The following is a 26,628-nucleotide window of genomic DNA, read 5'->3' as shown; positions in this document are numbered from 1 at the left end:
ACTGTCAACGTGCGCGGGTAGCTTAGTGGAGATTGGGGCTGGTTACGGTACTTATTTTTGCTGCCATCTCCAGTCCCTTTCTGGGAAGCCCAGTGTCCCACAGGCCTCCTCTGGGCGGGGGGAGGGGCGGCCAATCGGTGCCCAGGATCGGCACAATGGTGCCTAGCAACCGGTTAAACAGGGCAGGGGACAGGGGACATCCTGGGCCAGCCCGGCTGCTAGTGAGTGATGGTGGGTGTGGGGGGCCGGGGAAGGGGAGGCCCGATGGCCTTGGGCTGGAAGGCTGGTGGGCTCTTTCTCTGCCCACCAAAGGAGAGAGGGGGCAGAGGGCGAATCCCGCCACCTAGAACACGTCGTTTTGGAGAGCATGCAGGTGTGTGTGTGGGCACGTGTGTGGCGATAAGCTTTCCGGTGTGTCTGTGATTGGGAGGAGCACGGGTAAGTGTCCGGGATTTTGATGCTGTGGGTCTGAGGTTGTGGGTCTGCCGACTGGGGTTTCACCCGCTGTGTCCGCATGGCTGTGTGGGTGCACGAGTGCTGGGGTTGTGCTGAAGGCCATGGGGCCGAGCCAGGCGGCGGGGCATGTGGCTGCAGGTGTCGCTGGGCAGGTGCAACACGGGGTGAGGGGGTCTGTGTCTGTGAAACCAAGCCCCGGGCACTCCCTCTTGCTTTGTCCTTGGCTCTTCGGTGGGAATGCAAAAGTGAAGCTGACCCCCTCCTACCCGCTCAAGCCTGACCTCACGTGCCAAGTCAAGGGTCACATACGTATAGAAGATTAAAAAACTACCTGATTAGGGTCTTTGGACAGGACAAGGGCTGCCCCGAGGGCTTCTGTGGACTTGGACAAGGGGTCAGGGAAGGGTCGGATTTAGGTGTCTTTGAGAAAGGTGAGTTTCCAGGAATTCGCAAGAAGGCTCTGGAAGCTGCGTACAAGGCCGGTGGTGGAGTGGGGACTGCAGTGCAGGGGAGGTGGCCTCACCCCTAGGTGTTCACACATCCCACCTATGGATACTCCCAGATCTGGGGATGGTTCTATTTGGGGCCTCAAATGACCTTGAACCTAGGAAACAGTTCCAGACAAAGAGGGGCCACTTTCACTTGGAGGATTAAAGGGGGTGCCAGTCCGCTCTGCCGAAGAGCTCTGTGTAACAGGATTCTTCTCTTTCTGGAAGGCCTTCCCGGTGGCTCTGCCAGGACTACTTTTGGGTTCACATGGACCTTTCTGCACCCATGAGGGTGTAGGGGATAATGGTAGAGAAATCTCGGGCCCCCAGATATGAGGACAGATGGTCCACTCCAAATCTGTTCTCAAAAATCCAGCTCACATCTCTACAGCTGTGCACCCTCAGACATCATCCGAAACACAGGACTCATGGGCTCCGCCCAAGTGGCTGGGATGGAAAGGTCAGGCATGAGTAGTGATGCTCCCTACACAGGTTAAGATCAACTGGTCGCCCTGTCCTGTCCTTTCTGCCTCCAGCTCTCCCTTTCCCATCCCCCATCTCCACCCCCTCAGCCCCTGTTTTAGCATAGGCCTCACCCTCTCCACCACCACCTGCCCCTGCCCCTTGCCTCATCTCCCAGGCTCCAGTGTCATTCCCCAAAGGCCACAGGGGGCTCTTCAATGTCCACCATGCACCTCTCCCTTCCCTGCTCAATACCCTTCCATGGTACCCCAGAGAAAGATCAAGCTCAGCCTGATGCTCCTAGCCCTTCCCAAGCTGGTCTCTGAAGCTTGTCAACAGTAAGACCCTGAGTCTTCCTAAAACAGGGGGAGTCATCGCTCCATTTCACAGGTGAGGAACCGAACAGATAGGGGAAATAAAGGCTGCAGAGGGGACATGACCCACCCACCGGCACCCAAGTCCCTGGCACGGCCGGGACTGGTTGCAGTCATGCATTCCCAGTGTCAGCGCTGGTGCCCCAGGCCATCACACCAGTGAGGACTCTGAGGCTCAGAGGCCGGGCGGGGCTTGTGGTTCCCCGAGCAGATGTGGGTACTCGGAAGCCAGCAGCACTGGGCGCAGTGTCTTCACAAGTACACCAGGCCTGTCCCGTCGAGTCTCTTTTCCTGGTGCTGGAGCTGCAGTGCCCAAAGAGGTCCTGCCTGGCCCATAGCAGGTGCTCAGCTGTGCAAGGATGGGGTGGGGAGGTTGTATGGCAAAAGGATGGGAGGGCACTGGTCCATGTCCTGGCTCCAGTGCAGGCTGGAAGACATTTAGTGAGCGACTTTTACCTCCCCGTGCCTCGGTTTCCTACTCCGCACAGTGGGGACTTAATGAAATGATGCTTGTGGCTAGAACAGTGGCTGGCCCCGAGTACACAGTGAACAAACAAACATTAACTGCTATCGGCGATGATGACGGGTCCAGCTCTTCATTACTGCCCTGTATTGCTGATCAGAGCGCCTGGTGCACAGTAAATACCATACAATGTTATTTAAGAATTTGAATTCTAGAGGCCTCTGGCTGGCTAGGGCAGTGGAGCGTGTGACTCTTGATCTCAGGGTTGGGAGTTTGAGCCCCATGTTGGGTGTAGAGATTACTTAAAACTAAAATCTTAAAAAAAAAAAAAGAATTGAATTCTATGATCATAAGACCCAATTCCCATTCCCAACGCTCCATGCACTAGCTGGGGGCCTTGGGCAACTGATTTCTCCTCTCACTGCCAAATGTGGCTAGTAAGGGAATCTCCTCTTCCGGCTGTTAGGAGGATTTTCTGAGATACTCGAGGAGGAGAACCTGGCAGTGATGAATAAAAGCGAAGCGACCTCAAGCATTTAGCACTGGGCCCGGCATATGGTTGCACTCTCAGTACGATGGCTGGTGACGCCTCAAGTACTTGGGGCATGCTGAGGGATGTAGAGAAGAGAGGGCAAGTGCTCCCTTACCTGTCCTGTTGAAGGTCACCGATCCTGAATACAGAGGCCTGGATGTCGGGTAGCCCATGGCGAGCAGAGTCTTCCAGTCGAGCCTCAGCCTGTCCAAGATCCCGGAGCTATGGAGGGACACCAGTGCTCTGAAGGGAGCCTTCGAGGAGGGCGACCTGTCGGCAGTAGCCGCCAAGCTGCAGACCACACTTCATTTGCTGGAGAATGCCAGGCTGGACATTGGCATTACCGGGGGCACGGGCTCAGGCAAGTCGACCTTTGTCAATACCATCAGGGGGCTGGGAGACGAGGACCCCAAATCGGCCTACACGGGCGTGGTGGAAATGACGGTGGGGCCCACGCCATACGCACACCCTAAGTACCCCAACGTCATCATCTGGGACCTGCCGGGCATCAGCACGCCCACCTTCCAGGCTGAAAAATACCTCCAGCGGGTGCTGCCGGCCCGTTACGACTTCTTCATCATCATCACCTCGCAGAGCTTCACCGCCCACCACGCCCAGCTGGCCCGTGAGATCCTGCAGCTGGGCAAGCGCTTCTACCTCATCCGCTCCGAGGTGGACGTGGACATCGCCGCCTCCCGCAGCCGGCGCCCCAGCACCTTCTCAGAGGAGAGAGTGCTCAGCCAGATCCGGGAGGACTGTTGGCGGCGGCTGGAGGGTGAGGGGCAGGCTCTGGGCGGCGGGGCCGGGTGGATTCTGGAGGGACCGCCGGCCCCTTCCCCTTCCTCCTCCAGCGGAGGCCCGCAGTGGGGAAAGGGGTCGTCCAATGTCACACTGCGTGACCCAGCTCGGCCCCGCAGCGAAGTGATGCTCACCGCTGCCATTCATTTCCTGAGAGTTGGCGCTTCTCAGTCACAGGTGACAGAGACCAATCACCTGCATTAAGGAAACAGTACGTGTGCTGGCTCGTGTATTTGCCAAGTTAGAGCAGTGCAAATGCCACGTGCCCACGGGATGCTGGCACCTGTGGCCGAGGGCAGCTAACATTTATTAAGGGATTACACCGGCACCATTTTCACGCACTCACTTTACCACCACAGCATCCCTAGGAGGGAGGTGCAATTATCCATCCCCTTGTTTGATTTGGTAACTTGCCCAAGGCCACGCGGGTGGTAGGGAGCAAGGCTGGGATCGGAACTCAGGCAGCCTGGCTCCGGGGCCAACAGTCTCCAGCCTCGTGCCGTGCGCTCCTGGCAAGTGCTCGAGCCTCGGCAGCTGTCAGGACACCGTGGCCTGCCCCGGTGCCAAAACCGCTCGGTGCTCTTGTCTCCCGCAGCGGGGGGCCTGAAGGACCCCAAGGTCTTCCTGCTCTCCATGTTTGAGTTGGGTAAGTACGACTTCCACCTGCTGGAGGAGGTGATGGCGAAGGACCTCGAGAGCCACAAGCGGCACGTGCTTCTGCTGGCCATGCCCGCCATCTCCGAGCCCGTCCTAGAGAGGAAGGCAGCCTCACTATGGCAGCTCATCTGGCTGGTGGCCGCAGTGGCCTGTGGCGTCAACCCGAGCCCCATGCCGGGCGTCCAGGATGTGGCGTGTGACCTACACATACTCATCGACTCCCTGGAAGGCTACCGCCGCAGCTTCAGCCTGGACAAGGACTCCCTTGTCACGCTGGCGGGCCAGACGGGCCAACCCCTGCACAAGATCTTGGAGGCGGCACGGGGCCCGAAGACCGTCACCGAGGCGCTGGTGGTGGAACTGCTGGGCCAGGCCTGCCGGGATGCCTCTGCTTTCACCCAGGAGCTCCTCAACGTGCCCGTCCTCGGCACCCTGGCCACCTGTGGCCTCTCCTTCGCCACCATCTACCAGATGCTCCGCACGTCTCTGGACAAGGCAGTCAAGGACGCCGAGAGTGCTGCTTCAGGCCTTCCTCGACAACTCCGACCACGAGCTCCCGGAGAGATCCGATCAATGATCCCAGCCCTGAGCCTAGACCAGCTGGAGGTGGCAGCGAAGGACTGGGAAGACACAGGTTCTATCTGTCCCCAGGCTGGGTGGTGTCGGGGGATGGAAAGAAACTCAAGCTCCAACTCTCCTGGACTGAGCCCGTGTGCTGTGTTTGTGCTTTTGAGCCCTGGGTCTTATGCCCTCTCTGGCCATTGCCCCCACCTTCCCTGCTCTGAACCCCCACAGCAACCAGTAGTGCCCCCTGGGATGGAGAGGGAGGGGGCAGGACATGGGACAAGGGAGGGAGGAACTCCGTCGTCTAGCTAGAGAAGGCACTTTGGAAGGTGTTGGTGTAGGTCAGGGCAGTGGGGCAAAGGGTTCAGAAGCATTTCCCTAAGAGGACAGTGAACGTCACAGCTCGGAAGGGCCTTGAGGATCATCAAGGGAGGTTCTTGCCTAACGTTTTCTCGGTCAGCAAGTGGCAGGGACAGAGCCTGCCCTGGGTCTCGGGCCTCCCAAACCTTAGCGCCTCGCTCTTGAGAGATCTGCTCAAGAGAGAGAAAATACTCCTGGCTTGAGTGTTTTCTTCAACACCCCCCGGGGATTCTCATGACAATGACACCAGGACTGTATGGGTATGCCCAAGGGCAGGAGGAAGGCAGGGGGACCAAAGGGGTATGGGGTAGCGGGCAGACTCGGCTGGTGACTGGAACCAATGTGAAGGGTGGAACAGCAGGATTTGAAGGTCAAGACTAGTTGGGGTTGGGTGAGGTGGCCAGGCCAATTTGGAGACATACTTTGGGAAACACCAAGCTAAGACGTAGCCTATTTAAACTGAGCAGATGAGGGTAGGTCCTATATTGAAGTGTACGGTGTATCTGACTGAGAGTCAGTTCTGGATTTAAAGGTAGAGACTACTTTTAAACAAGGGTAGATGAGGTCTGTGGGGAAAGGAAGCCACCATATTTAACCAACAGTAGGCACTGTGTGTAAGTAAGGTAGGAGTACTTGCATAAGGGTAGAAGCTGTTTCAACACAGGGTAAGTACTATCTTGAACCGGGATAGGTTCTATTTTTTAAGCACGTATTGAATTAGGCATTGCATTTAACTAGGCATTTCACTGAAGGCAGGCACTGTCCTCAACTGAAAGCAGAGGACACGAGGGTAGGAACTGCATTTAGCCAAAAGAAGGCACTGTATTTTCCTATCAGTACCACGGAGATGGGAGGCTTGATGTCACCCCAGGAAACAGAATACCCCTTTCTAGGGGCTTCCTCCTTAGCAGAGACTGGTCTCCATCTGCTCCTGCCAACTCTATGACCTACAGTGGATGTGTTCCCATGGGAAGTTCACTCAGGCTCCAATGGTGGCTGCAGGTACTCTGCCCCCAAAGGCTGGGACCCCAATTTGCCCTGGTCCCCAGGACAGCATGCTGGGGAGAGGGGAAGAAGAGAAGCACCAGAACAGGCTTGCGTGACTGTTTTTATTCGAACCACCAGACCTGCCCCAACGAAGAGCTCCCCAGACCCTGCTGCACCTTATAGGAAAGGGCTTACAGTCAGGGAGGAGGAACCTGTTGCTCCTATCCCTGCAGAGGGAGGTCAAGATGGAACCTGGGATTCTTGGGGACCATTCAGACTACTCCCACTGCCTGTCCCTGCGGGGAACTGAGGATGGGCCGCCCTGTCCCAGGTTGGAGGTGGGATCTCAAAGTTGCCCCCTGAACAATACTCCACTGAGGGTGGGGGGGCCTGGCCCTGGACACCTCATGTCTCTGGGCGAGAATGTCGCGGTCCCTCATCCATCAGGCCTGCTGCCACTCTCCAGCCCACCAGGGGGGTAGGACACGTGTGCTCCCTCACCATCCATGGGGACCCAGAAGTGGGTTCTCTGCATGACGTGCCTTCCCTCGGCCTCAGGCCAGCAGGCGGCTGTACTCTGCCAGGGCAGAGGACTTCTTCACGCCGTCCCAGATCCGGGCAGCGTAGTGGAACCTGTGGGAGGAGGTCAGCAGTCAGTTGCCCTGGCTGAGGCCGGCCAGCCTTGCACTGACCCCGGTCAGGTGGGAGAACAGGTCCTGCGTACGCCCCGTACGCCCCGAGACAAGAGCCTCCTCGGTCGGGACGCAGGGGAGACGGTAATGCTGACGGGACTGGCCCGGGTGCTCAGACCTCACCCAGGGTGAGCCGAGCTGAAGGTGCCTGGTCTGGACCCTAGGCCTCAGGCCCCAACTCCCGAGTCCAAACTTCTCCCCACTCCACTCGGTGTTGGCCTTTGTGGGTTGGCGTTCCACCTCTATCTCCCTCCAGAGTCTTCTAATGATGAGTCTAACAGCTGCGTGACCCTCGCCCCCCTGGGCTCTGCCATAGGCAGTGAGAGGAACAGAGCTCCCGGCCCCTTCTGGCCACAGCCGAGCGCAGACCCCGGGGAGCCGTGCTAGAGCTGCCCCAAGCCAAGCTATCTCCCTCTCAAATGTGTGTCTCCCGGAAAGGAGATGGTGCCGACCTGGATCTGGCAGACCTGCCGTGGGCTCCGGACACAGAGTCGTGTGAAGTCGGGGCTGGGGAGGCTCAGGGCTCTGTGAGAGCAGGGGAGGGAAAGCTAGTCGGCAGAGAAGGAGGGAAGGTGGAGGGGGACAGTGCGACTGTGCCATCCGGTGAGAGCTGGAGAATGCAGCTGCTGTGGGGACATTCCAGTGTCCCCTCCTATGAGGCCACACGTTCTGCCCTCAGGGCCTCAGAATAAACACTCCTCAGGCTGACTGGGCTCACTGTTCCTACTCCTCACCATCAAATGACACCTGGCCACAGGTGCGTGATGGTGCTATGTGACATTTCCTTTCTCTGAGCCTAGATTTCCCCACTAGTAAAACTGGTGACAAGACTTCAACCCTGCTGGCTACTCGGGAGGACTCCAGATCACATGAAGCAGCATGCTGCCCGGCATGGAAGCAATCATCGATGTTTCAGAAAAGGAAGCTGAGATGTGGAGAGATCACTGAGACCTTCCTCTTGCCTGCACCAGGGTGGGGCCCTCACGCCGACCCCTCTGCCAAGAGCTCTTACCAGTTCTTCTCAGTGAGGATTGTGTGTGACAGCTGTGGCCGGGCCATGGACATCACTTGGCTCCGGAGCTTGCTCACCAAGGACTGGAAACTGGGGTGGCCCCGGTACCCAGGGAGCAGGGAGAAGAGAGGGCTGGAACCGGGTCCTGGAACGTTGAGGTGAGGAGGATAAGAGGGCCAGCCTGCCAAGAAAGGGCCTTTCCTTTCTCCCGGTCACCCAGCATCCTGGGCTGGAATGCCAGGAGTACCTCCCTGTTCAGACCCAGCCCAGCTCTTCCTGTACTTCCATGACTTGGACACACACTCCTAAGAAAGGGTCCGAGCACCTTCGGGACAAGCCAGAGTCTCCCCTCAGACCAGTGTGGGTCCCTACCACCCCACTCTCCCTCCAGGGGGAACCATACCTGCTCTTGGTGGGTTTTCGCTCTCTGCTTCGCTGTCCATGAAGGGCACCAGGAACAAGTTGACCTCAGAGTCCAGGAAGTCAGCTGGGAGCCCAGGGAAGACATTGCACTGTAACATGGACAGAGTACCTGGAGGAGAGAACCCATCAGCCTGCAGGTACTATGCTGAGGGGCAGGGGAGGTACATGGATGAGCGTCAAGCTAGGGTCAGGAGGCCAGTCCGGACGTCTGGGCCACGGGATCAAATCAGGAATCAAGAGGCCGTTGGCCACCTTGGGGGTGGTTCAGGGACCCTCACCCTTGTAACGCAAGTGGGAGTGAGCCATGAGCTGGTCAATCATCAGGTGCATCTGTCGCAGCTTTCGAGGACAGAAGTCTTCTCGGCGAGCTTTGTTCTGCAGGAAGACTGAGGGGTGGGAAGAGAGATGCAGTCCTGTGAGGCCGTTGGGGCTTGGCTGTGTGGACTTCCCCTCTCGTGCCAAAGATCTGCCATTACCCCTGGGCTCAGAGCACTCGTGAATGTTTACATGACATGTTACTTTGCTTTAGCACCAGGCCCTGTGCTGGGTGATGCTGGGGACCCAGACGTGAGTCAGATGTGGTTTCCGCCCCCAAGGAGCCCCCGGTCTGATGGAAACGACAAAAGAGGAAGACAGGCACAGGCTCAGGAGTAAGCCGGGAAGGCACCAGGGGCTTGGTGAAACAGAGGAAGTAGGGAAATCCCGGCCTAGGGTGACCTAAATGAACTAGACCTTCGTAGAAGAGCAGTGCGTGGGCAGAGCACAGCGGAGCAAGGACAAGGACGGAGCGGGCACAGGCTCGGCCTGCGTGCGGCTGAGGGAGGGGGAGCAGGGTGCCTGGGGCCACTCGGGTTACTGCAACACTCACTCCCTGAGTCTGTGCCGGGGACGCCAGGGTCACAGAAATGGGCATACGTGGGTCCTGTCCGCAAAACGCTCTCATTCGGATCAGGAGCCGGACCCAGACTCGGGGTTTGTACCCTTGGTGGCCAGGTGGGACCCTCAGAGGAAGGAGCAGGTATTCTGCTCTTTCTTCCTCCCAGCTCCCCACTTCCCCAGTGCTGTTTTTGCCCCCCATTCCTCCTCTGCCCACCCCTCCAGCCCCCAGAAAGTCTCTCACCCAGGTGGGGGTAGTACTCAGTGCCTTCATCGGAGCCTGACGAGCTGCTGGACTCATGGCTGGGGGATGGGGTGGAGGGCTTCACCATCTCTGCTGTCTGGAGGAACCTGGGGTTTGGGGTGAGAGGTTGGCAGTCTGGCACTGGCAGCCCCATCCCACAGCCTAGGGACAGAGCTCTCTTTGTGGATCTGATAAAACCCACAACCACACTGAGATAAACGCTGCATCCACACCCTATTTCTCACACAATTGTAGGGAATTCAGAGACAACTCTCTCAGACACCAATCCATGGACCCCTGCCAGATGTGTGCATTTTTTAATGAGCTTATGCTATTAAAAAAAATACTTCTAACAAAAAAAAAACCAACAGGGGCGCCTGGGTGGCTCAGTCGTTAAGCGTCTGCCTTGGGCTCGGGTCGTGGTCCCAGGGTCCTGGGATCGAGCCCCGCATCGGGCTCCCTGCTCGGCGGGAAGCCTGCTTCTCCCTCTCCCACTCCCCCTGCTTGTGTTCCCTCTCTCGCTGTCTCTCTCTCTGTTAAAAAATAAACAAAAAATCTTAAAAAAAAAAAAAACCAACAAAAAATACTTCCATTTTTTAAAGCGTCTGTGAGATCACCGCAGAACTGAGTACTAAGTATAGGGATTTCCATAGACACCCAGCCCCCACACACGCATAGCCTCCCCCACTATCACCATTCTGATGGACCTATGACACATTATTATCACCCAAAGTCCATGGTTTACATTAGGGTTTCCTCTTGGTGTTGTGTATTCCGAGTTTTGACAAAATGTCACGTATCTACCACACGTATTATAATGAACGGTTTCACTGCCCTAAAAATCCTCTGTGCTCCACATATTCGCCCCTCCTTCCCCTCCCAACCCGAGCTTTTCACTTGTCTCCACAGTTTTGCCTTTTCCAGAATGTCATATAGTTGGAATCCTACAGTAGCCCTTTCAAATTGGCTTCCTTCACTTAGTAATATGCACTTAAGAATATGTACTTTCTCCATGTCTTTTCATGGTTTGATATAATATTCCATTGTCTGGATGTACCACAGTTTATTAATTTACCTACTGAAAGATATCTTGATTGCTTCCTAGTTTTGGCAATTATGAATAAAGCTGCTTTATTTATTTATTTGAGAGAGAGAACATGCACGTGAGCACGCAGAAGTGGGGAGAGGGGGAGAAAGAGAATTGCAAGCAGACTCCACGCACAGCACGGAGCCCGATGCAGGGCTTGCTACCACCACCCTGAGACCATGACCCGAGCCAAAATCAAGAGTCAGACGCTTAGCCGACTGAGCCACCCAGGAGCCCCATGAATAAAGCTGCTTATAAACATCCATGTGCAGGTTTCTGTGTGGACCTAAATTTCAATTTATGCTATTTTAAAATAAATTTTCCAAATATGTAAATAAAATAAATGCTATCTGAGGTAGGGGATAATGGGACCCAATAAAAAGCTATGCATATTCTCACACAGACACACATATATATGTCATCCAGTTTCAAGGGGTTCACCTGCTAAGAAGCCCACCGCTAGGCTCTGCCATGTGCCATCCTGAGTCTATGCCCCAATCAGAATGTAAACTCCACAGGGCAGTCTGTTTTATTCAAACCTGTGTCCTCAGTGCCCAGAACAGTGAACGGCATCCATAAATGTTCAATATATTTGTCATGTGAATGAATTCAAATACACAATGGTGGGGGGGGGTGTTTCAGAAATAAGACACTTCGATCTAGTCCCAACAGCTGGCTCTCCCAGAAAGCCATTTTTACTGTTGGCCAGACCCACAGTTCACCCCCACCCCCGGGGTTACTAATATAAATGTTAAGCTTCCATTCATCAATGCTTACTATGTACCAGGTACTACGCTATGCTGAATGCTTTGAATTCCTTAACTCATTTAATCTGCATAAAACAATCTGCCTATGAGCAGCTAAGGAAAAAAAAAACACTCATCTAATAAGAGCTGGGGTTCAAACCCAGGGCTGCCTCACTTTGGAGACATCTGTTTCCCTTGGCTCAGCTCTCCCCTCCCCATGAGCTCCTGTTCCTTCCTTCTGTCTGGGCCCTGTGCCCAAGGCAGCTGGCCTCCACACCGCTATCCCCTAGGGCCTGAGGCCAAGAGGAACCCTTGTGCCTCAGGTTCTAAGCCAGTTCTGTCTGGGGGGGCATTTCTAGAACCTCCAGCTGCTTCAGGCAGGACTCCTGCCAGATCCCAACTCCTTCCCTTTCCCTGTCTGCCAGGGTACCAACGGAATGGTACCCATGCCTGGAGGAGATGGACAAGATGGACAAGCCAGATCCTGATGATGCTCTTCACTCAGCAAACATGTATTATCTACCTTGTGCCAGGCACTGTGTGAGGCACTGGGGCTCCTGGGGCTTACATTCTAATGGGGGGGAGACGGGCCGGTAGAGAGATCTGCAATGTCCTATCAGGGAGTGATAAATGCAAATGAAGGAAAACACAGTAGACTAGGAAGTGGGGAGTATAGGGGGGTTGTATCGGGAAGGCCTGAGGTGGTCCAAAGGACATGAGAGAATCTGAGGTTCGCAGGAAGAATATTTCCAGCCGAGGGATGGAGTGCAGAGGTTCTAGGCTGCATGAAGAATAGCCGTGAGGTCATTAGGGCTTTAACGGAAGGAGTGAGGGAAAGTGGTGAGAGAGAAGGTCAGTGAGATGACCGGACTGTACCTGTAGGACCTTGTAGGCCATGCTTGGGAAGGACTATGGATTTCATTCTGAGTGATGTGAAAAGTCAGTGGAGAGCTGTAAGTATGTGACCCACTCCCACTCATATTGTAAAGGGGTCCCGTGGCTGCTGTGTGGAACCTGTGAGACCTGGCCAAGTGGCTGAGTCCCTGGCCCCATGTCTTGCCTGCCCCCCCCACCTGCTCCCCCTCCCCGCCTGCTCCCCCCCCACCTGCTCACCTGTACAAACTGAGGTCTGTGAACCAGTCCTGGACGACGATCACCACGTGGCAGACCGTGAAGAGGAAAGCAGCAATCTGGAGGGACTGAGATGGGCAGGAAGGGGCGAGAGCTGAAGGGCCTCTCTGCCCAGACTGGGCCCCTGTTCCCAGGACTTCACCGAGGGGGCAGCAGGGCAAGGGCCTCAGGCTATGCTGGCACTTCCTTTATGGCCATCCCTAAGTCAGGCGAGGTAGGAATGATCACCCCCATCTTACACAGGCAGGTAACGAGGCCTGAAGGGGGAGGGGGCAGGAAACGACTTTTCTGAGGAGCACAGTCAGGAGTAGAGCCAGACAGGACTCTCAATGCTCTTCTTTCCTACAGCTCTTGGGGCACCCAGGGCTCTTTATGAAGCAGAAACTAGGTAAAACCCATATCCAACTCCCCATCACAAATCTTGAGGGGAAGGGTGAGACCTCGCCCCTAGGACTGGCTTGGCCCCCTCACCTGCATCTCAACATAGGTGTGGGGCAGGTTGTACTCTGGAGGCAGCTTGCGGTCATTGTTGATAAGGTGGTCCAAGATGGAGGGGCTGAGGATGGGCTGCAGCAAGGAAGAGAAGGTGTCAGGAAAGGGGCTGGTGGTCGGGACCCTCAGGGTTGCAGCCACCCAAGTTCCACATGTTGAAGGCAAACACCTCACCTCTCTCAGGACAAAGTGAGGTGAGAGACATGGGCAGTTTCTAATGAGTAAGTGCTAGTCAGCAAGAGGAGATGAAAGAAGAATGTTTCAAAGCAAATACACTCCCCCCAGCTCTTTTGCAAATCATCACTGCTCTCCAGTGCCTCATGCTCAAGAGAACTCTCCTAGTGCTAATAAATGTAATACTGACTTGAATGAGTCATGTCCCTTCAAGAGCCTTTTCTTCCCTTGTTTCAAATGCTTTTAAAACTTCACTAAGATAATTACTTTGGTCAAAAAAACAAGGATTAGTGTGAAAATTGTGAGGATTTAAAAACTGCATCAGTGGGTGTAAAAGAATCACTGGTGAGTTCATCACCTTTTCTCAAAGGAACATTCCATTCGAAAACCATTAAGAGTTAAATCAGCTGGGCAGTCTTCTTGACTTCTTACTGCCACGAGTGGAATTCTTTAGGTAACAGGCTCTCCCAACTGCTCGCTTTCTAAAACTCCCAACGCTGCACGCTCTATTCTGTCTTGACTCCCGTTCTGCTCCATGTGGGTCTTGGACCCAGCACACAGCAGTTCGGTTGGTCTCTAGGTCCCGGTGGCCCCTGCAGAGGGCCTGCCTCACAGACCTCATGCCACATTTGTGGATTTTCCACTCTCTGTGTCATCAATGCCTGTGGTGACTAGAACTTTGTTCCATCAACATTCAGTGAGCACCAACTATGGGCCAGGCCCTGACCAGCAGAGCTGCTCCCTGAAGAGCCCTGGGCAGGTGCGGAGTGGGGGCAGTACACACAAAGCAGGCTGAGAAAGCAGTGCTGCGATGGAGGGTGCACACGGCCCTGGTGGGTGCTCGGAGGAGGGGAAGGCTTCTGGGAGGAGAAGGCATCAGCCAGGCAAAAAGGCAAGGGGAGAGAGGGTGTTCTCATGATCATGATACTGCCAGCTAAGAGTAGGAAGTACATACTTCATGTCCGGCACTGTCACTAGGACTTCACTTGTATTCACTCACTGAAGCCTCACAAAACCCTACAAGGTAGGCAATCATATTCTTCCCACTTAAGAAAACTGAGGAATAGGCTGTTTCAGATAAAGGGAACAGGATGAGGACAGCCCAGAAGGGAGAGAGATCATGGCAAGGCCTTGTGGTGTGTGTGGTGGAGCTCGACACTACACCAGAGAGGGGAGCTGGAGTATGAAGGAGGCAAGCCCCACAGGCCTTGAACACCATGCTAAGGAACAGGGACTCTGCCTGAGGGCAAGGGAGAAGATGAGGAAAACTGCCAAACACATGACAGTTCTAATGATAGTGATGGGCCTGAACACTAACTACATGCCAGGTCCTATGCCAAGTACTCTGCCTGGGCTGTTCTACTGAATCCTTGCAATGATCCTGTGAGGCTGAGAACAAATTACCGTCCCCATTTATAGACAAAGAAACTGAGGTCGGGGGGGTGGGCAGGGGAGGTAAACACCTGCTTCAAGTCACCCAACTGGTAAGAATTGAAGGCAGAACCTGGACATACACAGACCGACTCCAGGGCCCACACATTTAACCACTCTGCTAGAAGATTCTTTAGGCTACTGTGTACAGGATGGATGGGAGGGGAGGGAGGCAAAATATGCTAAGAGACTAAAGACCAAGAAAAGACACAACTTGGCTGAAACCACGTGGAATCCAAGCAGGATTCTAGCTTAAAAATATTCAGAGATGGAGCTGAATGCGGCATGCAGTAGGGTGGGGCGTGTGGAGTTGGCACCTGTGTGTCCAGGAAAACAATCCGCTCTTGGGTAATAAAGAAGTCTATGCCACTGGTCTGGTTGCCCCCTCGTTCCTTCATTTCGGCACTCTGGGCCCGGAAAACATATGCCCTGTGGAGAGGAGCAGGTGGGGTGCATTAGAGGTCTGGTTCTCAGCCTTTGACACCTCCGGAGTATGACCCTGTGAAAGGAGCATGTGAGGCATGGTTCCCTGCCTGCCCACAAAGCCTTCCATCTGTGGCCCCTGCTGTCTGGGGGCCTACATTTTATTCCGCATGACTTTACCCTTACTCCTAAGTAGATCTGTCAACTCATTTAATGAAGTCAGTAGCCTGAGGTATTTAAGAGTAGGGACTTTGCTAGACTGCTGGGATTCAAATCCCAGCTCTGCCTCTTCCTGGCTATGTGGCTTTGGGCAAGTCCTTAATGTCTTTCTCCTCTGTTTCCTCATCTATAAATGGGGATAACAATGGTCTCAAAACCCTTAGGGTTACTATGAGGCTAATACATGTAAGGTCCTAAGGAACGTGCCTGATAGCTGTTAGCTATTAATTACCAAGTGCACTTGCCACAGGTCAGGCACTCAAGATAGAGCACTGAGTACTCCCCACCCCACAGCGAGAGGCTGTTTGGTTGTAGAACTTGGTCCCCAGTTCTTCCCCTGTGAGGAGAGTTTCCCTCGATTCTACCTGCACTGGATGGGGAGAGGAGAGCAAAGAAGGCAGAGCTGCGCCTTGCCCTAAACCAACTGAACTAACTTGGTCACGTTCTGTGGCTCGGACAAACACATTTCCTCTGGGGCGCCTGGGTGGCTCAGTCATTAAGCGTCTGCCTTCAGCTTGGGTCGTGATCCCAGGGTCCTGGGATCGAGCCCTGCATTGGGCTCCCTGCTCTACGGGAAGCCTGCCTCTCCCTCTCCCACTCCCCCTGCTTGTGTTCCCTCTCTCACGCTCTCTCTCTGTCAAATAAATAAATAAAATCTTAAAAAAAAAAAAATCCCTCCCCAAACACCCCTACGTTCAGAAGGAGTAGGGCCAAGATCAAGAAAGCCAGTGTGTTGGGGGCACCTGGGTGGCTCAGTCGTTAAGCATCTGCCTTTGGCTCAGGTTATGATCCCAGGGTCCTGGGATCGAGCCCCACGTCGGGCTCCCTGCTCAGCACAGGAACCTGCCTCTCCCTCTCCCACTCCCCCTGCTTGTGTTCCCTCTCTCATTGTGTCTCTCTCTGTCAAATAAATAAATAAAATCTTAAAAAAAAAAGAGAGAGATTTCCTCTTTCAATCTGTAAAATCAGGGTAATGGCACCTATCTCTCAAAAGGTAATCCCTACCTCCCTGAGATGCTTAGTACGCTGTCTGACACAGAGCAAGGTCCTCCCACTTAATAAACACTGTACTGAAGGCCTCCTATGTACCAGATACCAGGATGCGGCAGTGAATGAGGACAGGCTCTGCTTCCATGGAGCTTCTGGTCTACCTTACAAAACAAGAGAAATCAGTAACTTCAAGTGGCAGGAAGGAGAGGTATGTAGCACTCTGAGTGGGGATAACTCAGTTGGCAGAGCTGGGAAGGGATGCCATAAAAGAGGCAAAATGACCACACTGAGTGAGAGAGAAGAGAGTTAATTAAGCAACTTAAGTTAAAGGGGAGGTGCAGCGGGGATGGAGGATGGAAGCAAAGACCGTCCCAGGCAGAAGACAGGTGGTGTATATGAGGAGTCAAAGATCAGTGTGGTGAGAGCAGAGAACAAGGGGGCCTGGGAGCAAGAAGAGGGTACGCAGGCCTTTGTGGGAAATGGTAAGGAGCTGGGGCTTTGGCTAATGAGCCTGAAGAAGCCCTGAAGACATTTAAGTAGAGAAGTGACAGGACTGGATGTGGGTTTTGAAAAGCTCCCCTTTGTGCTATGCGGTGAGGGCTGTAGGGCGGAAAGAATGGATGACAACTTACAGGCCCGTCACCCCAGGCCTCCCTTATCCTTTTTTTTCTAAGATTTTTTATTTATTTGAGAGAGAGAGCGAGTGCACAAGTGGGGGGAGGAACAGAGGGAAAAGCAGACTCCCTGCTGAGCTGGAAACCAGACACGGGGCTCAATTCCAGGACCCTGAGATCACAACCCGAGTCGAAGGCAGATGCTTAACCAACAGAGCCACCCAGGCGCCCCTCCCTTAACCTCTCTGACCTGATAGCCTATGACTTCCTGCCTTGCTCACTCTGCTCCAGCTCCATGGCCTCCACACTGCTGCACACACACCAAGCAAGCTCTCGCCTCAGAGGCCAGCTTTTACCATTCCCTGATTAGAAGGCTCTCCCTCCTCCACGTCTGCTTTTTCTCAATGTCCCCCTTAGTGAGGCCTTCCCCGACCACTGGATGTAGAACTGTAATCTAGCGCCCATACCACTTCCCTATAATCCCTTCCCGGGTGGTTATCATCTTCTAACATGTCAAATTTTGTTTGCTATCGACAAAGATTTTTGCTAATTTTCTTTGCTGTTGTATGCCCGGCATCCAGAACAGTGCCTGGCACATCATAAGTACTCAATAAATACTAGTTGAACAAAAGCAGGGAGACCAGTAAGGAGGTTCTTGGCATCCTCCAGGTGAGATGTCAGAGGCTTGGACCAGGAGATAGAAATGAAGAAGGGGAGAAGCAGATGTATTCTTACCATAATCAAGAGACCCGATGGCAAGAGTTGGTATCAAAATCCACCACACCACAGTCTGACATGGCTCAGAAAGACTAGCTAGGCCAGTAGAATTCTCTCTAGCTCAGGAATCTGAACTCAGAGCTGGGGGGAAATTTCGCTAGTTGGGGGAAACTGAGATGGAAAGAATGCTCTCTGAGAGAGCTGGAGCTGCTCACCCCAAGCCAAGGTGAGCTTAAGTTACAAGTAAGTAAGTTACAAATTATAAGAGAGGAGATGGCGCGGACCTGGGAGGAAGGGCAACCCCACAACTCTGGTTCTAGAGGATGTATATTCTCACAATAGTGGTTCTTAACCTGTTCTGGGTCTCCATCAGACCCCTCTAAGATCTAGTGGAAACTACAGACCCTTTCCCTAGAAGAAAAGCCTGACTGCAGACACGTGTAAAATTCTGCATTTACTGTTAGGAGGTTCATGGACCCCGATGCCCACTCATGGAGTACAAGGTAATATCACCTGTTTTATTAAAAAAACCAAACCCCTATATTTTTTTAGACCATCCCAAGTGGCTACTACCCTTTCTCCTTCCCCAGTTTGAGTCTTCCTTAATCAGACTGTGTATGTTCCCTCCTCCCTAGTCCCTGCCTTTTTCCCTTTCCTCCCCTGCCCTCAGTTTTGGCCCCTAGTTCTTAAGCTTCCTCTTCCCCCAAATCCTCTCCTGTGACTTCATACTTTACAATCATCCCCGTCCTTCCTCAAAAATGCAGGACTGAGGCTGGTCTAGAACCCACACCCTACATCTGAGTCTCTTTCCCCATTCTTTTTACCAGGCCTTATCAACCAATATCCTGCGAGCATTTGCTCTGTGTCACGTTCTTGTTAATGTTTGCCTTCCTGATCTTATCCTTCAAAAGACCACTTTACAGATGATGAAGTGAGATATTGGGAAGTGAAGTAACCTGCTCAAGGTCAAATAACTGGTGAGTGGCAGGGCTGAGACTGAGGTCAGCCTAAATCCAAAGCTGGGCTCTATACCATTCCTGGGGGCAAGGCAGGAAAGGAGGGAGGGAGAAACAGGATTGGTTACCTTGGAGCTACACAAAGATTTCGTCCAGCCCCTAACCACCCTCATCTGACAAAGGCATTGAGGCCATGGGAGGTGAAACATTATCCCAAAGTCCTTTGGTAACACCACTTGCCATACCCAGGCCCACCCTTCCCTGTCCCAGGTGGGTGCCCACCTCCCTCCTGGCCTTCCACACCCCTTACCTCTGGTCCTCCTCAGGAGTGTTGGCCGACAGCAATGACATGACCATGGACTTGCCTGTCCCCTGGAGGCCCAGGACACCAACCACCAACACATCAGTCTGATCCAACAGGTACTGTGGGAAGATGAAGGAATGTGACCCTCATAAATGTGTCAGTTGCTGGAGTGGAAGTGAGACTCGGGGGAGGGGGGCGGGGCAGAGACTTTCATGGCTGGCCTGCCTGCCTCTTCAGATATGAAGAAAAACTTCGATGGCTTCAATCCCCTGAGTTGGGCAAAGGGCCTGTGGAAGTATGTGATGGCACACAGAGTAACTGTTGTGAGAGCTCCCAAGTAGAGAAGAGCCTGGCATGACCAACATGCTAATAGTGTGGCTGGAACACAGTGGGAAAAAGGGGAACCTGACTTTGCTGAAGAGAAGGAGAAAGGCACAGGAAGGAAGGACAGGTGGAGGAAGACAGGACTTGTAACCGAGGGCTACTGGAGCAGACTCCTGGAGGGCTTTCGGCTTCTGGCAGGTTGGGAAAACACATGAAAGCATGAAAAAGGGAAGAGAGCGCAGGAAGGGGAGGTCAGCCCATCCTGGCTCCTGTCTGTGGGATTTAAGGGTCCTGGAAAATCCTGAGACCTTCACCTCTGGCCCACCAGTTCTGACGCCTTCCACCACCAGGGGGTGTGAGAGACACTCCTCAAGAAAAACACAGAAGTCCTCAACTGGCTCCTTAGAATCACCTCGGGCCTAACCCTAGACACATTAAAGCAGAATACCTAGGCCTAGCCCTGTTCAATAAGGTAGATGCTGTCCACATGTGGCCATTTAAACTTAATTAAGATTAAACAAAGCTAAAAATTTAGCTCCTTAGTTATACTAGCCACATGTGGGGATATGTGGCTAAGTGCCCATGAGCCACACAGAAGGAGAGTGGCTACCACACTAGATGGTGCAAATACACTCTCAACACTGCGGAGCATCCTACTTGAAGAGTAGGCCTGGACACTGGCTTTTGTTTTGTCTTGTTTCGTTTTAAAGCTCCCAGTTGGTATCAGTAAGACAGTGGACACAGAAAGGCAGCAGGCCAGGTAAAAGGTGGGCCTGGCTGTTGTTTTAGTAAGTCCAAGCTGTTGCAGAAGGAAAAGGGACACATCTGGGAGAATCTGGGCAGGGATGGGATGTGACGGGTCTAGGGGGGGAAGGCAGCAGGAGAGGAGAAATGAAGCCTGGGAGACTGGAGGTAGGGCAGTCCAGGAATGTGAGGTCTGAATTAGAGCGGGGGCCACTGTGATGGACGGGGAACCTCTGGGGAGTGAGATTCAAACCGCTTAACACTGGTACAGCTTGGGTTTCACCCAATTAGGAAAGGAACTGGAGCAGAGTCCAGGGCTGCCCTGCTGTGGGATGGCATCCGGGGGGTAGTGGGAGTCCCTCCTTGCCAACCAAGAGCAAACTATTTCAGTATTTTAACAACCAGCACAGCTGATCTATGGATCAGCTGTACTGCCATTCAGCCCTGGCGAGGTGAGGACCTTCCTTCTCTCTCCTCGTTGCACTGCCCGAAAGCTGTCCAGTCTGGTGCTGCCTGCCGAGCGGGTGGCGGTGGGGAGGCGGGGGGGACGTGGCGAGACGGGGACCTGGGCGAGCTCAAGCATGCGTACCTCAATGGCGCTGTCACACCAATTCATCTGGTCGTCTACCAATTTGATGCTGTGCTTCATGCGTTCTGGGGGCAGTAGTTTGGCCTGGCCCACGACCGCTGGAGACGGGGGGAAAGCAGGAGACAGGATGTGATGAGGGCCCGTGTGAGGGCGTTCCAGCCCCCAGCCAGATCCTGCCCGGCCCCAACTCACGGTCCATGGCTGCTGGTGCGGCAGTGCCCATGCCTCGGTTCTGGATCTGGTACACAGGCTGTGTGGGCCTCTGCCCCTCCTTCTCTCCCTTGGGCGGCGCGGGGGCTGCGGGGGGTGCAGGGGCAGCGCCCTCAGGGCTGGACGCGTTTGTTGCAGCCGCAGGCCCTTTCCCCTCTTCCCGTGGTTTCATGAGGACGATAGGCTTCTCCAGAGGGGCTGGGGCTGGTGGGGCCGCAGGGGCTGTTGGAGGTGGTGGCTGCTTTGACTATGGGAGAGAGAAGCTTCCAGTCAGTGGGAGAGATCCTTGCCCTAACTGCTCCCAGCCTCCCCGTCAGAAGATTCTTCCCTGCTCACCCGCTCTGCCGGAGGTTTTGAGAGGATGATCGGGGTTTTCTGCATGACCGATGAGCTTGTCTCTTCGCTGCCATCCTGTGGTGAGGGAGGGCAGTTACTCAGGAACGGCTCCCCTGGCTCTCCTGGACACTCCCGAAGGCCTTCCATGTGCCAGGTACAATTCTAAATGCCGTCATGTATTAACTTTTCAATTCCACCAACAACCCCGGGAGATAGATATGATTATCCCCATTTTACAAATGAAGACATTGAGTTCCAGAGAGGTCAACTGCCTTGCCCAAGGTCACACAGCCAACAAGCAATGGAGCCAGGATTTGAACGCTGGAAGCCTGGCTCCAGAACTGCATTCAGCTGCCTCTGCCAGACAACAAAGCCCAGGTAGGAGGAGCTAGGGCCCTGGAGCTAGATCTGGGTTCAAACTGGGCCCTGCCTTCTGTTGGCTGTGTGAACTTGGATAAGGAACCACCCTCACTTCGGCCTGTTTCCTCATTTGGCCAACAGGGAGAGGCATTTCTTCACGGGACTCCCACAAGGCTGAAAGTAGATGAACTTGTAAGCGGTCCACGTGGCAGGTGCTCACTACCTGATAGCTGCCATCCTCGCTCCTCAGCTCCACTCCTGTGCCTGCCAAGCCAGTGGCCTGATTCCCACACCTTGCCCTCCTCATGCTTCTTGTGACTCACCCCCGACCTGCTTGATAAGAAAAGGGAGAGATCTGAGTTTGCGTCTTGTTCTTTTCTGGTTCCCTGAGGAAACTCATGAACCTTCACCGGGTCTGTTTCTTCACCATATGTTGGGAATACTGGCCGATGGTGAAGAACACACAAAAGGGCACAAAAGTGCTCTGGAAAGAACAGTTGTGACAGAACTACAAGCGAGGCTGTGGGCCTTCAGAAGGCCAGGGAGGAGGGGAGGATATGTGGGACTGAGGCTGTGAGGGCAGCAAGGAGATGGTGGACAGGAGATGTATTCAGGAGGCACAGCGGGCAGCACTCATGTCTGACTGGCATGGGCGGGGGGTCCAGGATGAGGCCCGATGGGCTGTCATGGATACTGGGAGGAGGAGAAATGGGAGGAAGTTGCTGAGATCAGCAGGGGACACGGGGGATGTGAGGAGTCCACTGGCCAGTCAATGGCAAAGTCAGGGACAAAGACAAGAGACTTTGGAGTTGCTTATCCAGGGACTGAAGCTGACAGTACAGGAAGATGGTAACGTTCCCCAGGATATGTGTGGAAGGAAGAGAGACCCTTTGTTCTCACCTGTCCTGCAACCCAAGGGAAGGAACAAGCAAGAGCTGAGCTCACTGTGAATAAATTATTCTTCATGTTTGCACTTTTATGGTTCAGAAACCGGTCCCAATTGGTACCTTCTTCCACCCTCCCCCCAAACCTCTCTCAGAGGTGGAGAAAGAACCTGAGTGGGGGGCAGGTTCTGGCAGTGAGTCACCTAAGCAGACGAGGGGAGCAAGGCAGGACCTGCGCCCACACCGAGGCTCCTGATTCCCAGCCCAGGACACTGTAGCAGACAGAACAGGCTGTGCTTGGGCTCGGCTGGATCTGGGCTTGAGTTCTGGCCCCAAAGCTTACTGACTCTTTGACTTTGGGTAAGTCCCTTCTCCTCTGAGACGCATTTTCTTCATTAGTGAAAATCAAATCTATCCTAGCTTCTCCTTCATGGGGTAACTCTCAGGGTTCAGGAAGACCCCAAAGGATGTTAAAGCACTTTGAGCGGTTGGGGCGCCTGGGTGGCTCAGTCATTAAGCGTCTGCCTCTGGCTCAGGTCGTGATCCCAGGGTCCTGGGATCGAGCCCTACATCGGGCTGTCTGCTCCACGGGAAGCCTGCTTCTCCCTCTCCCCCTCCCCCTGCTTGTGTTTCCTCTCTCGCTGTGTCTCTTTCTGTCAAATAAATAAAATCTTTAAAAAAAAAAAAAAAGCATTTTGCGCGGTGCCCAGCATGCTGCATGCCACTCAACAGATAGTAACAGCTGCTGTTGTTATGGGGCGCCTGGGTGGCTAAGCGGCTTAAGCATCCGACTCTAGATTTCGCTTCAGGTCATGATCTCAGGGTCACGGGATCAAGCCCTGCATCAGGCTCCATGCTCAGTGCAGGGTCTGCCTGTCTCTCTCCCTCTCCCTGCTTGCATGCGTGCTCTCTCTTCTAAAATAAATAATAAAATCTTAAAAAAAAAAAAAAAACAGCTACTGCTGTTATTATACGACTCTTTAAAATATGAGCTTATGGCACCTCTCAGCTCAAACTCTCCAATGCCAATTTCATTCGGTGAAATCCAAACTCCTTTCCCAGGCCTCTCAGGTCCAACGTGATCTGGCCTGTTACCTCTCCGACATGATCTTCAATCACCTTCTGTTCTTCAGCCTCTGCAGCCACACTGGCTTCCGGCTACTCCCTGAATTCACCACACACAGGGCTCAGGGCCTTCACATTTGCTGTTCTGTCCCAGAATGCCCTTCACTCACATCCTGTCATGGTGTATTTTGTCACCTCTTCAGGGAGGGTCTCTCTGTCCACTTCATCTAAGACAGCCCCTTTGTCACTCTGCCCTTACTCCATGAGGCCAGTCAGTTTTGTTCATAGAGCCCCAGCATCTAGATTAGTGCCTGGCACATGGCAGGTGCTTAAAAAACATTTGTGGAACGAGTGGATACGGGGATGTTGCCCTTGGGTCCACTCACTCACCCGTCTCTCTCTCTCCCACGGGGCAATGTAGTCCCTCTCCCGACCACCAGGCCCAGAGAGATTCTGGGGGCCGCCAGGGCCAGGCTCCTTCCACCGTCGCCGCCTCTCTAGCCCATAGAGCCCAGGCTGACTATGGCCAGACTCAGACATGGTTGCCTACAGAGAGAAAGAGGTTGATTTCAGGGTGAAGAGACGCTCTCTGATCTGGCTCACTCTGGACTGTAAAAAGGCACTTTGTTTCCAGAGAGCTCTGTGCTGTGGCAGCGGCTGCCAGCTGGCTCTCAAGATCTAATCTTCCTTCACTTCTTCCAAAAAATATAAAACCCTCAGTTCTGAGCAGGGCACATGGCTGTCCAGAACACACTTCCCAGCATAATTTGCAGGTAGGTGGCCATGTGACTAAGTTCTTTCTGGCCACTGATATGAACCAGAAGTGTGTTTTGGCAGCTTTCAGGAACTTTCCTTCACAGACATTGGCACATTTTGGCACTGGTACTGGCCTTTTGCCCTCCTCCTGGCTGGAAGGAATGTGGTGTGCAGGCTGGAGCTCAAGCAGGCACCTTGGACTGGAAGGAAGGAGAGAAGGCATGATAGAAAAAGATTAGGGGGTCCCCTATTATTAACTTTACGTTGTCTACTTCTGGATGTGGTGATAAACAAATACACTCCTCTTACTTGTAGCCAAAACTATTCCCAACTATTAATCCCTTTGCCCCAACATAAGTACAACTCATAGGGGGAGGGTCACATAAAATGGGACATCTTCTTTCCCAAACTGCAGCAAAGCATTTCCTTACAAATCAGTAACATGATCCTCAGTCCGACAACTACTGTTTTGATTACCGAATACTGGCATATGCAGGGCATTCAAGGGCCTATTTTCATCTGGTGTCTCATCTGGCATCAGTCTATTTACCCTCCATTTCTGATGGTCTGCCATCCCTCACACACCACTCACCAGTGGTTAATCTAAGATGTTATAAAATGTACTGCTACCGATATGATCCACTCCCTACCATTTAATTATCTTTATAGGTCCCACTAGGGAGTTTCCCCAGCTGTTTACACTTCATTCTAGGGAAGTGTCTGAGTACTTAACAGTCTGCTTGCAGGACTATAACGCCATTTACTATATAGCTCACAGGTCAAGTTGGCAAACTGTAGCCTATGGACCAAATCAGGGCTCCCTTCTGTTTTTGTGAATAAAGTTTTATTGGAACACAGCCACGTCCATCAATTTATCAATTGTCTACAGCTGCCTTCTTCATACAATGGCAGAACTGAGTAGTTGAGACAGAGACAGTACGGCCTGCAGAATCTCAAACAATTCCCCTCTGGCCCTTTACAGAAGGTTTGCTGACCCTTGCTTAGCTCTTAGGTGTCTGTGAAATCATACTATGAATCCCCCCCTCCCACCCAAGCAAACAGTGACTAACAGGTCCCTGTGCAAGATTCTTTCTCCAGAACTGCAGTGTTTACAGGATGTGGGAGTAATTTTGCTAGCCAGGCAGGGGCTTGTCTAGCTCCTCATTGCTCCAAGTGACCTCTTCAGCCACAAACTGAGCTCAAACTGCCTTCTGAGACAGGAGGGCAAGGCCTGTTTACACATGCTTATGGAAAACGATCCACTCAGCACTTAAATGACTGTTTACAATCTCTGAGGGAGATTCCCCCCCAGAAATCGGGACTCCACCCTCCCCTGCCATTAAGTGTTGGTTAATGGAGACCAGTCTGGAGACAGCCCCACCCCCCACCCGGACCCTTAAGTATCTTTCCTCAATGGGGATTCCGCTCAAGCATCTGTTTACACACCAAGGGAACCCCCTTCCCACGCAGTAAGTGGTCCCTTTGCATGTTATTCTGGGAACTTGCACAGTATCTGCATCTACTTGACAGCTCTAAGGGGGAGCTCCCCAGAATCTGAGTCCACCTACATGCAATTTGGGGACCCCCAATGTTTCCAGGCTCCTTTGAGGATTCTCCCAAAATGCTTGAAGCCAGTCTGTGTTTATTTACAGGACTCTGACGGTAACCTCGCAGACGTTAGGAATCTAACAAGGCATTCTCTGGGCAGCTTCCTCACCACCTGCGCATCTCTTCAGACGACCCTTGTGGGGACTCTCCCCGAACCTAAGTGTCTATTTGCAAACTCCTGACTCCATATCTATGCCCATCCCCCGCCCCTAGAACGTTAAGAGTCGATTTACACTCTTTTTCTAAGGACCCTCTGACACCTGAACACATAATTTTACAAGTTTGATATGGAACTTACGAGTTTATAGATTGCTCAGAGGGCACCCCCCATGATTAGGCACCTGCTTGCAAGCCTATGGGGAACCCTACAACTTCAGTTTCTTTTTACGCAGTATTTAGAGGACCCCCCCGGGCACATAGGGTCTGTTTGTAGACCCTCTGCGAGCGTGATCCCAAAACTTAAGTTTCCCTTTACACGCTATCGTTGGGACCTTTGCAATACTTAGGCCCTCCCAGAACCGAAGTTCCTATTTACACATTATTTATCGGTCCCCACCCAAAGCCGGCCAACCCGGTATTTTAAGGGTTGCTCTTCGCTCCCTACTCAGTTACACACACCCGCCGGGCGCCCGAGCGACCGTTTAGCGGTCGAAAAGGGGCGGGGCCCCGAAACGCGCCCCGCGCCCCGCCCCCTGCCGGCGCACAAGCCTCGCGCGGGCTTGCGGGTCCCTTACCTAAGGCGGCTGCTGATTGGCTCTTGGGGCGCAGCGCTACGCGCGCTTTGGCTGGTGGGGGGAGGTTCCACCACAAGCCACGGGCCTGTAAATGGCGTCTGGGGGACAAGGAGCGTGGGGGAGACCGAGAGAGCAGGCACCGGTCACTCCGGAACCGGTCTAGGCACCCCGGAAGTGGCACCCAAGGAACGCAGGGCCGAAAGAGGAAGACGAGGAGGTAGCGCGGTTCCGAGCTGAGAGCAGGACCCGCGGGGTGCTGGCCTTACGCATGCGCCGAGGGCTGGGCGAGCGAGAACGGAGCGTCTGCGCCGGGCTGAGCATGCGTCGATGGAGGTGGTTGGCCTCA

General features: G+C 53.6%; 2 protein-coding genes across 4 annotated transcripts; one reads left to right on the top strand and one right to left on the bottom strand.

The window, feature by feature from the left end:
• The first annotated feature begins 2,946 nt into the window (after window positions 1-2,946).
• Window positions 2,947-5,035, top strand: LOC116622491 (interferon-inducible GTPase 5-like). The gene is made up of 3 exons (XM_032388961.1): window positions 2,947-3,550; window positions 4,169-4,864; window positions 4,965-5,035. Exons 1-3 carry the CDS (start codon window positions 2,947-2,949, stop codon window positions 5,033-5,035), a joined length of 1,371 nt encoding a protein of 456 aa, XP_032244852.1.
• Window positions 5,036-6,252: 1,217 nt separating this feature from the next.
• Window positions 6,253-26,615, bottom strand: SMG9 (SMG9 nonsense mediated mRNA decay factor). 3 transcript variants are annotated; one of them, XM_032388260.1, is made up of 15 exons: window positions 26,283-26,615; window positions 24,075-24,140; window positions 23,575-23,730; window positions 20,876-20,950; window positions 20,522-20,786; window positions 20,330-20,427; window positions 18,679-18,791; window positions 14,767-14,878; window positions 12,824-12,919; window positions 12,335-12,420; window positions 9,389-9,495; window positions 8,547-8,654; window positions 8,249-8,377; window positions 7,846-7,990; window positions 6,253-6,774 (listed from the first exon to the last, which is right to left on the bottom strand). In XM_032388260.1, exons 3-15 carry the CDS (start codon window positions 23,722-23,724, stop codon window positions 6,696-6,698), a joined length of 1,563 nt encoding a protein of 520 aa, XP_032244151.1. In that variant the 5' UTR covers window positions 23,725-23,730; window positions 24,075-24,140; window positions 26,283-26,615; the 3' UTR covers window positions 6,253-6,695. The 3 variants fall into 3 exon arrangements, with proteins under 3 accessions (XP_032244151.1, XP_032244150.1, XP_032244154.1); XM_032388259.1 differs by lacking the exon at window positions 24,075-24,140; XM_032388263.1 differs by lacking the exon at window positions 24,075-24,140 and having other exon boundaries at window positions 8,249-8,332.
• Window positions 26,616-26,628: the final 13 nt, after the last annotated feature.

Source organism: Phoca vitulina, unplaced genomic scaffold (assembly GCF_004348235.1).
Source record: "Phoca vitulina isolate PV1807 unplaced genomic scaffold, GSC_HSeal_1.0 scaffold52, whole genome shotgun sequence".
Classification (NCBI taxonomy): Eukaryota; Metazoa; Chordata; class Mammalia; order Carnivora; family Phocidae; genus Phoca; species Phoca vitulina.
Note: the sequence above shows the minus strand (reverse complement) of the source record. Positions and strands in the feature narration are given on the sequence as shown.